General features: G+C 38.4%; 1 protein-coding gene across 1 annotated transcript in view; it reads left to right on the top strand.

The window, feature by feature from the left end:
- The window catches only part of DZIP1 (DAZ interacting zinc finger protein 1), a 41991-nt gene that overhangs the window by 22820 nt on the left and 4180 nt on the right, over positions 1–14991 (top strand). Inside the window, exons 12-18 of the mRNA XM_069878944.1 lie at positions 6506–6565; positions 10102–10247; positions 10585–10780; positions 11151–11280; positions 11470–11520; positions 12332–12534; positions 12923–13053. Coding sequence (XP_069735045.1) covers positions 6506–6565; positions 10102–10247; positions 10585–10780; positions 11151–11280; positions 11470–11520; positions 12332–12534; positions 12923–13053 — 917 coding nt within the window. The remainder of the gene's footprint in view (positions 1–6505; positions 6566–10101; positions 10248–10584; positions 10781–11150; positions 11281–11469; positions 11521–12331; positions 12535–12922; positions 13054–14991) is intronic.

Below are 14991 nucleotides of genomic sequence, written 5' to 3'. Positions count from 1 at the left end.
AAATGTTGTGTGGACAAAAGTAGTAATATATTGAATATAGATTATTAATAGTAGTATTTTAAAGAATACAATTATTTTTCATTCAAACCAGCTTCATTGCACCAACACAGCAGGGCTGGTTCTAGCTAAGAGATCTCAGAGCAAGTAGCTTAACTGTTGCTCTGAATTTAAGAAATAGGTTTTGTGAAGAATATTGCTGCTAACATCTTACACACCAGGCTTGTCAAGCATCGCTTTCTTAGTGTTTTTACTTTCATTTGGACTGAGGAGGAAAGCAGTGCTGTGACCATCAGTATTTTCTGTATTCTGACAATATATGTGAGCTCATTCGGGTCTTTCCTGATTTCTTACTGCTCGAAGTATGAAGTTTGTGACACCTTATGAAACTTCTCATGATTGAAAAGGCTATTCCTGCCATTGGTATACTTAAGATTCACTCTCAGTTTATTATGAAACCTCAAAGAAGGTGTTTCCTTCAGATTCCTTTGCTGATAATTATTTCATTTGTCTCTGCAGGTCTGTCTGTCTGTCCCCTCTCTTCCCTTCTGGATTTTTTTTTAAACTTATCCTACCTAATTTCTGGATATAAAGGTTTGCAGAAATTATGGTGTCTTTCCAAAAATTTTGATGGCTCCTCAAGGGGTTGACTTAGATGCTGAATTAAGACATCATGGCTGCATCTCGTGCCATTCTGAAAATGAAAGCAGTTGCTGGTAACTTCTGTACACAAATTTATTTAGCACAGATCATCTCTGTGATCACAAGAGCTATAGTTTTCTTACCAAATGATTGCCTGCGTAATGGAATATCTTCATTTCTTTCTTTTTTTTTTTTTCTGTTTGAAAGAAAATGATTCCTGGAAAAAGCTCTCTTATGTGAACTTAAGTACACTTTTCAAAGTTGTCTGGAAGCTTCTGCATCCTAGGATTAGTTCTGCACATCTTACATCTGCACTATGAAAAGATACACAGATTACAAATGAGCTATCTTAGGTATAAAGTAGGGGAATAACTTTGTTAGCTTTTGTGTTCATGTTCTTGATTTCCTGTAAGAGCTACTAATCTGCCTTCAATGCCATCCTGACTGGACATTCTTCTCTCAGTTTCTGAGCTAGCTGTAAGGTTTTGTGCAGATGTAACTTAAGTCTTATCTTTGAAGATTACTTGAGTCTCACAAAAAGGCAGTGGCTTAATTATGATTTTTTTTAAACCAGATATTGGCTCCTATATTACTCTTGAAATGTTGATACTTGTTCAATATTCAGTCTTTGTTAGGTCACTAATAGTAGGTGGAATTGAAGCAAATATATTAATTGAGTCTTCAAATATGGTGTGGACTAAGACCCAACTACCATTAGGGACATAACTAAAGCATCTGAGGAAAATTTAGTCGAAGTATTCTTCCTAGACAGTTAACAGAGAAAAGGGGCACTTTCAGAGTTTGGTTCAGCTGAAGCTTTGAAGCTGCCTGTGGCTCTTGACTAATGAAGGAATCTGAGATGACTAGGGTCCTAGCTTAGAGGCCTCAGGTAAGTGTCAAAAATTTATCATATTTAAGAATATTGGTTTAAAATTATTATTTATGCTGCTTATGTGCAGTATATGGCTTCACATTTATTAGTTAGGAGAAAAATATTTGAAGTGTGTTGTTACAAAGGTAACAGTTAAAATTACAGGTATCACTGATAAAGTCTGGCAGCTCTTTTGAGTGTGAAATTTGAGTATAAATTAAAGGAGTAAATAATGACTATAGCTATGGCTTACGTTCTTTACATCTTTAAGAAGTGCAGCGACTTACAGCAAACAAATTTTATGTTTCATCCTTGTTGTACATACTGCAAGTGGAAAGTGCTTACTGTAGGTGATACTCCACTATAGTTAATTGCAACACTTTGTTCAAGCTAAAAGTACTTTAGCATTTCATATTTCAGAGTAAATAGATACGATTTCTCCTTTAAACATTGTTCAGGAGATTGCTTTCCCAATGATACTGTCAGAATACTGTGTTCTTCTAAACTAGTAAACACAGGTGCTGCCCCACCACGAATACTGTGTGCAGTTTCAGAAGGATATTAAGCTGCTGGAGAGTGTCCAGAGGAGGCCACAAAGTTGGTGAATGGTTTAGAGTGGAAGTCATATGAGGAGCACTTAAAGTCACTTGTTTGTTCACCCTGGAGGAGACTGAGGACAAGACCTCACAGTAGTTTACTGCTTCCTCACGAGGGGAGGAGGAGGAGCAGGGGCTGATCTCTTCTCTTTGGTGACCAATGACAGGACTTGAGGGAATGGCAGGAAGATGTGCGGGGGGAGGCTTAGGCTGGATATTAGGAAAAATTTCCTCCCCCAGAAGGTGGTGGAGCGCTGGAACAGCCTCCCCAGGGAGGCAGTCATGGTGCCAAGCCCCACAATATTCCAGAAGCATTTGGACAATGCCCTCAGTCACATGATGTGAGTGCTGGGGTTGTCCTGTGCAGGGACAGGAATTGGACTCATTGATCCTTGTGGGTCTCTTCCAACTTAGGACACTCTATGATTCTAGTGGATAAAACAGACAAATAATATATGTTATGCTTGAAATATATACAGCCTGATGTTTTCCTATTGCAGCTGCACAGAAATTGTCTTCAAATATTATTTGAAACTGGTATTTAATGATTTGTCAAAGTGCCAGGCACATAATTTTTTAGTAGTACAATTATCCACTGAAGAACTCAAAGCAACACGTGCTTTTGATACATCTCATCTGTCTCTCCACACATATTAGCTGGCAGAAGAGATATTCTGGAAAAAAGTGGCATGACACACACATCATTGTGGAGGTCATCCTAAGGCTGTTGGCCTTCATGATAGCTAGTATTAATATGGCTGGATTCAGGTCAGTGAGATATTAGTACGGCCTTCATTAAGACTGGTGTCGTTAGCTGCCATTTAGCAGTCCTGAGGCTGATGGGAATTGTTCTTGTGATTATAAAGCTAGGGTTAGGCTTTGGACTTAGGCTGGGTGATGATACACGCTGAGAATGTGTCCAGAATTTGCTACTGGGTGAGACAGGATTTAGCAATGGTGTTTGGTTAGGGTCAGGTGTAGGACTGCTGGGAAGGACAAAATAAATTAGATTTAGAGTTAAGGTGGTTCACGCCAGCATAAGAAGTTGATTTTTGGCAGGGTCTGCAAAGGGCTGGTATCACTCGGAGATATCTGTTTATTGCTGAGCCAAGATTTTATAGGGATAACTGAGTTTGGATTAGGGGTAGGGTTAGGGTTAAGGTCAGGGTCAGGGATAGGCTTAGTCAGACATTAATTGGCAAATGAGAGTTAGTTACGGTTGAGTTAAGAAGGATTGAATAAGCAAGGTACCAGCAGCAGAGCCTGACTGAACAGGTTTAAGCGTGACGTTGAAATTTGTCTCTCTTTCATAGCCAAGAAGGGGGTGGAGATGAGCGCCAGGGTTCATGTTATGTCGATGCAGAAAGTATAACTGAGGTTGCATTTGAACTGCAAGACTGATGTAGTCTCCAGTTCTACTAATACTCTGGCAGTCCTAGGCAGATCATCTGCTGGAGCACAACATGCCTCCTGCCTGGATTTGGCCTCCTGGGATTCACTTCCAGTAAGGCAAGGACACAGTATGGGTATTCATCTGGAATGAGGAACAGAGAAGTGACTAGGAGCAAGCAATTTATACTAGGTTTGAGTCCAAAAGGGAAGATAGCAGTCTGTCTAGATTCAATATTCAGGCTAAGATGAAAAGTAGGAGTAAGTTCTTGGCTAGCAGGTTACAAGACCTGATGTTGAAGATGTTGATGGAGAGCAACATCTACTAGAGACAGCTGAACTAGATTTAGGGATGATAATTGACAGGAAGGTAACTGGCTATACCTAAGTCAGAAGTTGTAGTAATTACTTTCTTGAGGTTAACGTTGGATTGTGGCTTCTTGATATTTTGGGCAAAAAGATCTGATGAACTAGAGAAAGTTACAATAATTCAGAGTAGTTAGGGATTCAGTCTACATCAGCAGAATTGGTTTAGAGATGAATTTAGCAAAGACTGCTTTGTAGAGATTTGAGCTTTAGCTGGCTAGTTGGCTTAAATGATAAGAATAAGCTTACTTAGATGCTGCTAATTTCAAGGATGTGCACCAGTGTAAGAGCTGAGATGTCCATTCAGATGACCAGAAACAGCACATCTCTGGTAAACCTAAGGAGAAGGCTCCTTAGGAGGGTGATCTCCACACTTGTCTCTAAAATGGAGAAGTAGGGGACCAAGATGCTTTTTATTACCTTGGATTCCAACGTGTTGTTTAGTAAATAACTCTTTGAATAAGTGTACAGTAAAGAAAAAGAAAAGGCCCACTTACACTGGAGAAGTTGGTGTTTTGAGGTGTCCCTGTTGTCTTAGCAAATGTCTTAGCATTTGATCTCTGTCATGATCATGCAGTGAACAGCAATATTACACATAGAAAATATTACATTTTGGTTTTGCTCTTGCAGCTGTTCTTTTACTGATTTTAACTTCCTCTGTTTCTAATATACTGAGGAAGAGAAGCATGTACCTTGATGGCAGATCAGCAGACTGTTTTCAGATCTGAGTTCTGGGGACTGGGCTTTTTCCGTTAAATTATGATACTTGACAAAGGCTTGTGCAGCCATGAGTCAGCTCCTTTAAGCAGATTGCATTTGAGTGAAGTCTACAGGTAGAACAAGTATAGATTAAATCCAATTACTTAGCAACTGGCTAAGAAACTCAGAGGTCTCGATGCCCTGCACCTAAATTAAATCCCTTCCAGAACATCCTTCATCTGTGCTTTCAGCTCTGTCCTCCAAAATGGGCTCAGTATAGGCTTTTGGGAATGATCCCAAACTGTGCGTGAACATTGTTTTGGAGGATGTTGGTTGGTGAAGGGCAACAGTGTGCCAGTAACAGCTTTAGAAGTTCAGTAGTGTGGAGGATCATGTTCCAGTGCTCAGGAATTCTCTGGCCACTACTAAATTTTACAGCTTTAGAGACAGAAAGACCAGAAGCCTATGTGTCAGTTGATCTCTCAGTTTTGCTTTCAAGTGTTTCCATAAAATATATTGAATTTGAATCTTGTTAGCATCTTGTGATGGTGTAAGAAACATTTTTTTAGAACTTCTTATTTACTGCAAATTATGTGGCAGCAAATCTTGTGTCTTGTAACCTGCTTGGAAAAGCAGGTGAGCGGCTGGATAGAACCACAAGTATGGAAAGCATGGGGAGAGCAGCAGCCATACACAAGCATTTCCAACATCAGTTTTAGTCCCCTTCACATGGGGAATATTGGAGATAAGACAGTAAGTGTCACTTAGCTCCAAGGTCTCATTTCATCGTGATTACCTATCACTGTGCATCCATGTTTCTACTTAATTGCTTGAGAAGTGCTGAAGAGCAGGCATCTTTACTGCAACATCACTTCCTCCCCTTCTACATGTAAGAACCTTCTACATGTAAGGTGTAAGAACCATTTATAGTGTCAAAGGTTTCTTGTGAGGGCTGGGGCAAATGTATGTTGGCCCAAAATACTGAACAATTAATTTTTTTCTTCTGTACTGCCAGTAGCTGAATGCTGAAAGTACAGTTTGCATCTTTTTCATAAACCCTAGAATAAACTGAAATTCTAATTTTCATTGAAATGAATTTATTTATGGAAGGTGAATATTAACATTTTAAAAACCTGAATTTTTATTAGTCTGCTTATAGGCATTTTTGTGCAGCTCCTAAGTCTGAAGTCTATAAAGTTGTAAATAAACTGCACACTGACTTCATTTATATAAAGCAGATTGTACCTGACAGCCTACAGAATGGCAATTTCAATGTGTTTAGGAGGCTGCTTTCAGCAGAGGACATTTCAAATTTCCCTTAAGACGCATCATAATACTGAATCTCACTATATTGAAGTGACTGAAGTTTTTTTTTTTAAATTGATTTTATTGGTAATTATGTATATGTATAAGATTTCTCTATGGACTCAGTACTTAATAATTCTCTGCAGTAATGAGTTAACATATTTTTTCCATATTATTTTGAGCATTTCTATGTCTATTGTGAACTTTTAGTATCAAATTACACATATTTAAAAAAAATGTAAAACTTAAAAAGCTTCTTACAAGAAATGAATGCCAGTATTCATTTATTTAATCCTAGGTGCAATTCCAGTAGGGCACGGGGTTTTCTGTAGTTGTGTAATGTATTGACCATCCCTGTGCCCACGGCTTATAACTCTGATATATCTCAAATGACACTACACACCCATGTTTGGGCAACTGAATTGCTCCTGAAGTGTCTGTTGTGTTAGGGTCTTCTCTACAAAAATGTACCATCAAGGCAGTGAAGGGTCACATTGCATTGGGTTTGTGATTGTTAAGCCATTTATCAGCAGTCAGGAAAATTGACATCAGTATGTGTTTTTTGCCTAAATTTCCCACTCTGGACCTTGACCTTCTTCTGTCCTGTTCGTCTGGTGTTCCTGTTCTTCTTCGTTATTAGAGCAGGCACCCTTGGTGCATATGCTGGAGCCCATAGAGGAGCTTTCAGAAGAGGAAAAAGGTAATGGTTGATTCAGCTCAAAAATATAGTAGCATATGTTTCTTGAAAATAATAAGTAAATGGCATTTGATACCTACAGTATTTTTCGTTGTATTTCAGTATGTTTATTTGATTTGGGTGGGAACATTCCTTTTTTTTTGTGTCAGTCTCCTGTTTGCAATTGGTGCTTGTAAATATTATGATTTCCTTATCCAAGTTCGATATTTTTATGAAAGTTGGGCTAACTCTTTAAAGCAAGCATTTTCCATATATTTAAAGGCACTTGAGCTAAGCAGAGCAAATGTGTTTGATGAGGAATGACCTCTTACTAGCAAATCGTTGGTGTTGAAGCTCTTGCACTGTGTGCTCAATTCTTTTACAAACTCCATGTAAGAGGATAAAGAATTCAGTTAGAAGAAGGAGGTTGGTAGTGGAGGTTAACACTGCCTTCTTTCATCAAAGATGCTTTTGCAAGTAATCTAAGTTGCACTTACCTCAAAGCAGTCACAGCTCCAGCCTAAGTTGTGTAATTTTGAATGAAATTATGCAGCCCAGTGCTGGCAGCTGTTCTGCTTCATCTGTGGAAAACTTGGAGAAGGCCACATTTACAGTGGCAGAAAAGTAAGTGTCAGTTCATCCTGCATGGTGTTCTTCTCCTGAAGAAGGCTAACAGTGCTTTAGATGAAACACCAAATAGCTGAATAGCATAATAATCTGTACTGTGAAAAAATCAAACTCTGTCTTGAACTTTATAGCAAGTGAGTTTAATTTTTGAAGGAATAATGCTGTTTTGAAAACAAAATTGTCTGAATGTATGTATGTGTAAGCAAGAGGTTTTCCCCAGGGAAAATCCAGTGACTCAACAATCTGCAATAAAGACTGCTTGCATTTTTGCCGTTCTTTCTGCCTTTTTTCTTGCTTACCATCTTCTCTCTTGATGGATTGTCTTTGATTCTTGTGCTGTGCCTAAAGGCATGGCCTGCAGTGCAAAAGAGGGAAAGAAAGAATGCAGTCTGAAAAGACAGGCCAAGATTTTTTTGTTTTCAATGACAGCCTTTTATAAGGTAGAGTGTGAAAATTCTTGACTTGGCAGATTATTAAAGAAAACAAAAACTAGTAAGGGAATAGTTCCTTAAATAGTTGACTATGGCAAAGAAGATTTGGCTTGAGCTAATTAGCTAGAATTAATATTGTCATTTATTAGGATGATGCTGAATAGTTGTGTTACCCCCATTAGCATGGAGTTATTATGATTTTAAATGTGATTTTAGATGGATCTGTTTTACTGTTAGGATTAACATCTGAAAGGCACAGGATTTTCAGAAGGTTCTCTGGAGCCTTCCATTTTAAAATGTCTCATATCTGGATTTCTAGGAGGATTCCATGCTAGGTAATGCAGCTTTTCCTAACCGAGGATAGTCTGGCAACCCTGTATTTTCACACTGACCAGTAGTTTGCCTCTTCTAGGACACAGCTTTTTAGCCAAATCAGTTTTAATTCTACCTCTGTCAGGGACTGAATTGTCCACACAATTCCCAAAGTCAGTTAAGACTTCAGAAGGATTCTGTCCTCTTCAACACAGAACTCTAGGTATGGTATCGATTCTGTTTCAGTTTTCATTACCTATAGTTCTTTCTAGGATCCATCGGAAGCCACTTCCTCAAAACAACCTAAATATCACTTCTGTGTCTTGAGGCTATTTTGGGTCCTTTTCAGGATGCCTATCTTCTCTTTAAAGAAAAACGAAAACTAAATGAAGCTGCTTTTTAAGGACTCGTCATTTGAAAATAGGAGAAGTAGCATGTTTTTTTTAAAAGAAAATATTTGAAAGTCATGATAAGGAATTATTCCCTCATTTATATACCCTTGTCTGTGAGATGGCAAATGATTCTGCTGCCCTGTAAGTCATGCTGGAAAGAGACAAACTTCTTCCTAAGATTTACCTTTTATTTCAGAGGGCAAAGTTGGGAGTGTGGCTTAGAGCTTGGGATGTCTGTGCACGCTTTGCTGACCACTGCCAGACAGAAGCAGCTACCATGGTCCCACAGATTATTGATTCACCTGGTCTAAGTGGCATTCAGTAAAACTTTTGTCTGGCCAGAACCTCTTCATAGACAGGTTTCAAATGGGTATGTTTTACTTCTTTACTCCCTGTATCACCTTAAAATACCTTGGCCTAACTTAAATGTCAATCTTTAATTTAGATGGAAGAGTCTGTCTAGTTGATTATTTCTTGCATAAGAGTTCATGTCACTACAGACACTTAAAGCAAGGGAGACCGAAACTTCTTTGCCTGCTTTTAAGTATGTATGATGTCATAGATGTCCACTGAAGAAAACACGACACTGAACTTTGTCCTTGAAAGAGTTTTGAAGATAAGTATTATCAGTCATGTATTTTCTGTGAAACAGTCTGCCGCAGACTAAGGTTTTGCCTTTACCAAGGCTTTTGAAAGTTAAGAACTTTAGAAAGTTTTAGAAAGTTTTTAGGACTTTACAAAGATTTTATTTTCAGTAGGTGTTTTTTTTATCAGAGAACATTACACTGTTTGAAGCATTTCTTGAGAACAAGTTCATCATATTCCTGTTTTAATTCCTGCTAGAATCATAGATCATCAAGCCCAGCTGTACCTGTCCACTACTAAATAATATCCGTCAGCACTTGATCTACCCATCTTTTAAATATCTCCAGTGGTGGTGACTCAACCGCCTCTCTAGCCAGCCTGTGCCAGTTCCTGAGAACCCTTTTGATGTTGAAATTTTTCCTTATGTCCAGCCTGAACCTCCCCTGGGCCAGCTTGAGGCCATTCTCTCTCTTAGTATCACCTATTGCTTGGGTGAAGAGACCAGCACTCACCTCTCTACAACCTCCTTTCAGGTAGTTGTAAACAGTGATAAGGTCTCCCTTCAGCCTCCTCTTCTCTAGGCTAAACAACCTGAGTTCCCTCAGATGCTTCTCGTAAGACTTGTTCTCCAGCCCCTTCTTTCACCAGCTTCGTTGCCCTTCTCTGGACACGCTCTAGCACCTCAATGTCTTTCTTGTAGCAAGAGGCCCAAAACTGAACACAGTATTCAAGGTGCAGCCTCAGTGCTGAGTACAGGGGCAGAATCACTTCCCTGGTCCTGCTGGCCATGTTGTTTCTGATACAAGCCAAGATGCCATTGGCTGTCAACCAGTACCCCCAGGTCCTTCTCTGCCGGGCAGCTTTCTAGCCACTCTTCCCCAAGCCTGTAGCTCTGCATGAGGTTATTTGTGTCCCAAGTGCAGGACCCGGCACTTGGCCTTGTTGAACCTCAGCCCATTGGTCTCAGCCTGTCAATCCAGCCTGTTCAGATCCCTCTGTGGAACCTTCCTACCCTCCAGCAGATCCAGATGAGTTGATTTTTGTAAGTTTGACCATGATTTTAAAAAGAATAACAACTCTGTGTAGACAAAAGATGCTTGTGTATGTCTATGGTGTTTCTGAAAAATGCATGCTTCAGTGCAGTTTTTAATTGTTTCATGTACAGTGGATTTTTCAAATGTCTCTTAAATGCATTTTTCCATTTGTATTTCAGAAACTGAGAAAGCTGATCATAAACCAAGTAGAAGTAACCACCATTTAATCAGTGCTTTGAAGACTAATCCGTCTTTAACTAAAGAATTGCGAGTTGTTTTGGAGCAAGCACTGGAGGAGAGGCTGGAATCCTTTGGAATTAAAGCAGTAAGATTACTTTGAGTTATTTAAAAGAGGGATAATTATTTTTTTTGCTGTTCTCTTTCACTTCTGTACCACAATCCTCAGCCTATAAAATCCAAAGCTAAATTTCAGTGTTTCATATGTAAGAGTAATTCGTTACCCTAAGAGGATGTCCATCCAATTACTGTGTGGAGTATATACTCTGTGGAGTATACAGCTACACCTGTGAGCAGCATTACCAACTTTTGTGATTTTTCTATAAGCTTTGTGATATTTGAAGTTTAAAAGGGTATATATGATTGTAGGATATAAACCCCAGAAATAATAGACCCTGTGTTGACAATTCGATTTGTTTCCTTAGGGTGTTCGCGGTATCCCAAATGATCACTTAAATGAAATCTTGCGTGCTATTGAATCTGTTAGAGAATGCAAACAGAAGCGAGAGCCTGACATTCAGCAAATTCGAGAGCATCTTGAACGCCAGGTTTCCATTAAGGCTGAAGAGAAATCATCATCTTGTAATAGACTTGTTTCCTGTCCTCAGCTTCCTTTTGAAGGTTAAAATGTTTGGGTTTGTTTTTCATTCTCCTACAACTTAGAACTATTACTTAGGGCTTTATTTAGCAACATTTTTGTATAGCTGCTTTCGTAGTTTTTCACATAAATATTTTATGTACTTATGGCCAACTGAACAGTTTCCTTTAAAGGGTTCTTGACATTGTATTTAACTGCAGAAGTCTTAGCTCCTGTGTTGGTGAGATAAGTGGTAACTCTGCACTGCTTTGAAGAAAAAAATTACTTTTTTCTTCTTTTTTTTTTTTTAATAAAACTGTCATCTGTAGCAGAGACATCTTTAATTTTAGAAATTAAGTATAAAAAATACCAAACATTGTCTGTAATAATGAGATAGATAACTTCCTCTTGTAGATAAACAGAAGTTCAGTCAATTGGGAATTTCTTCATCTACCACACCACGAAAACCAGTAAAATGGTCTTCAACAGCTGTCCGCCCAGCTGAACAAAGAACAGCCATTGCTGAGAATACATCTACACCAAAGTAAGAGATGTTATTCTCATAGTACGCATCTCAGGTAGCAATCCTATGAGTCTGAGTTTTTCTGACAGATGTGAGCATTTTCTGCTAATATTGTGAGAATTGAGCAAAGTATTCACACTACTTCTATATAAATTTTATGCTTGCTTAGTTGACTGTCAGTCTTGAAATAACTTATCTTGTTATTTTTAGATCCAGGAAGGTTTTTGGAAATGAAGTGTCCAGAAAGACTTCTAGTATCACGTATGTTTTGTTCCCTTGTATTTTTGAAGAAAACATTTCTGGTGACTGAATGTTCACATGCTTGCCGCACAAAAGCTGTTATTAAGTAGAAACTATAAACACTTTGTGGAGTGCATATTTCATGATGTATTTTAAAGTATTATTCCATTTGAGCCGCTGTTATAATACCTATAACTCCTTTCAGCACATGCCTTCTTTATCATGAACCAGAGAGGGACGTTCAATAGAATTGTGTAGTGTCACTTCCTTTAGTTTCATTCTCAGATGCTTTTTCTGAAGCAGTTAAAAGCATTTAAAGATGTTAGTGAGCTTATTTTTTCAGATTATTCATATTTTCTGACTATGACCAAAATTAAACACAATGTGCCAGATTCCACTCACATTAGGAATGTTACTTTATAATTTCCCGCACTGAAAAATTCCTGAATTATTTTCATCTAACAGAATATCAGAACAGACTTTCCTTGACCCTGAATTTTCCTGTCCCTGCTGATCCATGAAAGCCTGTTGTTGTTTGCCTGGCAAGGCTTGTTATATATTGGTCTGTTGCTTTGTAAAGCTAGTTGCATAGGTGGAAATAATCATGTCTATATAGGAGATAATTTTGTGATAACTTTCTGAGTTTACATAGCAGCATAGTTGCTTTTAAATAGTTTTATGGATAGTCAGAATTTAGAAGAGCTCCTGTTTTTTTTCACATAAGAAAAATGTGCACTACTGGAAGGGAAAAGACAAGGAATCTTAAGTATGTATACATCAATGCAGTTGCTGAAACCCAGTAAATCCTTGGCTTGTATGTATTTTTGCTTAGAACTCCACCATTCAGTTCAGAGGAAGAAACAGATGAAGACGATATTAAGCAGTGTTACAAACCACTGGAATTATCACAAAAGCAGTCAAAAACATCAAGCACTGAAGTCACTGCTTTTCAGAAGGTTTCTGGCAAAAGCAATATGGATGGGATGAAAGAAAATGAAACTGAAGAAACTGGAACACCTGCAAAAGCTTCCAAAGGTTTTTTTTCATTACTTTTGTATATGCATGTTTTAACAGTCTAAAATGACTTTGCATTCCTGATAATATTTTTGTGTCAGAAAGTGTAATGAAGGCAGACTATCTCGTCTTGAGTGTATGTGTATTTGTGTGTGTTTTATGTTGTTCCTAATGTGTTTATTATATTAATGCAGTACTTAGAGATGTCAGTTCAAATTGGATGTGTATCATGTTGGTTTCTATAAACGCAGAAAAAGAGGCAGTCTATACCTCTGAGAGATTTCCCTCTAAAACAGTGTTTCTCAGCCTTTTACTTATTTCTGCTTTTCAGAAGATTTCTAGAGGGTTTACAGTAAAGCTCCTTACTTGTGAATGGAAACTGTCAACATAATTTTTTTGTGTACTTTAGGAACAGTTATTCAAACACTGACTGAACAAGTTGGAAAGAGTCTTTCTAACCATGGAAATAAGAACAAACCAGCTGGAGGGATTAATGTTGCGCAGGCATTTATTAAGAAAGAAGAGGTCCAAGAACTAAAGGTATCTCTCTTAATAACTATTACTATTTCATTAAGAAATTGAACTCTCTCTCTCTCTCTCTCTATATATATATATATTCCTTTTTTTTTTTTTCATGCTGAAGCCATGTTGATGCAGTGAAGAGCTTCGTTCTCAAAGGCAGTTTTGGAATTACAGTCCGGGTCAGAGGTCAACAGCAGATAGGGCTCTATTTATTTCAGTTTTAGTAATTGTTATTAGATTGAAGCAGATGGCCAGATACTAGTTCTAGCATTCAAGGAAATGTTTTTTTTCACTCAATAAACAAATAATAATTATTGAAAATCCTGTTATCCATAATAAAACTGATAGCCTGGGGCTTCCTGACTAACAGTTAAATCTGAAATTTCTCACTCCTCTCAGAAACAGTGACACTTGCATTTCAGTTTGCAGAAAGGGGTGATTATCTTAATCAACTTCAGCTGTAATGGTAGGGTAATCACATTTAGCCTGTGTGCTTTTAATTGCTTCTGGTGACACCTGATGCACCCATTGACTGTGTGGGAACTGCAGATTACACAAGACTCAAAATCACCAACTTATATATGACTGTTTCAGTGTATTTTCTGTCCAAATGTTACTTTAAAATTCTCTGCCATGTCAGATGATACAAGACTTTAAAATGTTCACATTTAAATTTAGGGGTGTTACATTTTGTAATGATCTATAGATGGTTGGCCACTGTGTTAGGGAATTTCAGCTTCAAGAGCAAAAAGTTGTAGCAAAATAAGCCTTAAATGTCTATGTTTTAAAGATGCCCTATTTTTCACCAGTAACCTTAGTTCTCACATCTCTCAAGGACCTGAACCTCAAGGCAGGGACAGGGGGAATGAAGTCCCTCCCATCATGGGAGAAGATCAGGCTTGAGATCACCAGAGGAAGCTGAACATACATAAGTCCATGGGACCTGGTGAGAAGCCATCCAGGGTCCTAAAGTATTGACTGATGTAGTGGCCAACTCTCTCTCCATAATATATAAAAAGTCATGGCAGTCAGGTAAAGTCCCTGACTGAAAAAAAGGAAACATGAACCCCATTTTTAAAAAGGGTAAAAAAGAGGACTGTGGACATGTTTCAGTAGATCAGGTTGCTCAGAGCCCCATCTAACCTGACCTTGAACAGTTCCAGTGACAGGGCATTCAAAACATCTCTTGGCAACCTGTTCTAGAGTCTCACCACATTCATCATAAAAAAATTTCCTCCTTACATCCAATCTAAACCTGCTCTCAATTACCCCTTCTCCTGTCACTACAGGCCTTGCTAAAAAGTCTTTCTCCATTTTTCTTATAAGCCTGCCTGTGGCAGGCCGATTGGACTGTGTGATCTTTCAAGGTCCCTTCCAACCCCAACCATTCCATGATTCCATGAAAAATATTTTTGCTACAATTCATTTAGAATACACTATGTCTCTGATGCATTAACACAGCAGTGTGTTGCTATATGGACCTGATGAGTTTGAAATGACTTTATGAATCCAGGGCAGGCGTTGCTACTATTTCTGGAATCTTTACAGAGCAACCCACCATCTAGTATTGGTGGTGGTGTATTTTTCTGTTTTGTTAGGAAGAAATCTTCATGATGAGGAAGGTGAAGCACTGGCACAAATTGCCCGGCGAAGTTGTGGCTGCCCCATCCTTTGGAAGTGTTCAACACCAGGTTGGATGGGGCCTTGGGCAGCCTGATCTAGTGGGAAGTGTCTCTGCCTGTGGCAGGGGGCTTGGAACTGGATGATCTTTAAGGTCTCTTCCAACCTAAACCATTCTATGATGCTGTGGTATTCTTTGCTAATTATATATGAATGTGCATCTATTCATGTCCATATTTGTATGTTTAAATGTAGGCATATAGTTCAAATGTAGGCATAAGTTAATTATTTACATTTTAGGTGGGTTTTTCAAAGGTGCCCAAAGACAGAAGCACA

Source organism: Phaenicophaeus curvirostris, chromosome 1, assembly GCF_032191515.1.
Source record: "Phaenicophaeus curvirostris isolate KB17595 chromosome 1, BPBGC_Pcur_1.0, whole genome shotgun sequence".
Lineage (NCBI taxonomy): Eukaryota > Metazoa > Chordata > Aves > Cuculiformes > Cuculidae > Phaenicophaeus > Phaenicophaeus curvirostris.
The sequence above is the reverse complement of the archived record's forward strand: the minus strand, read 5'-3'. Positions and strand labels throughout refer to the sequence as shown.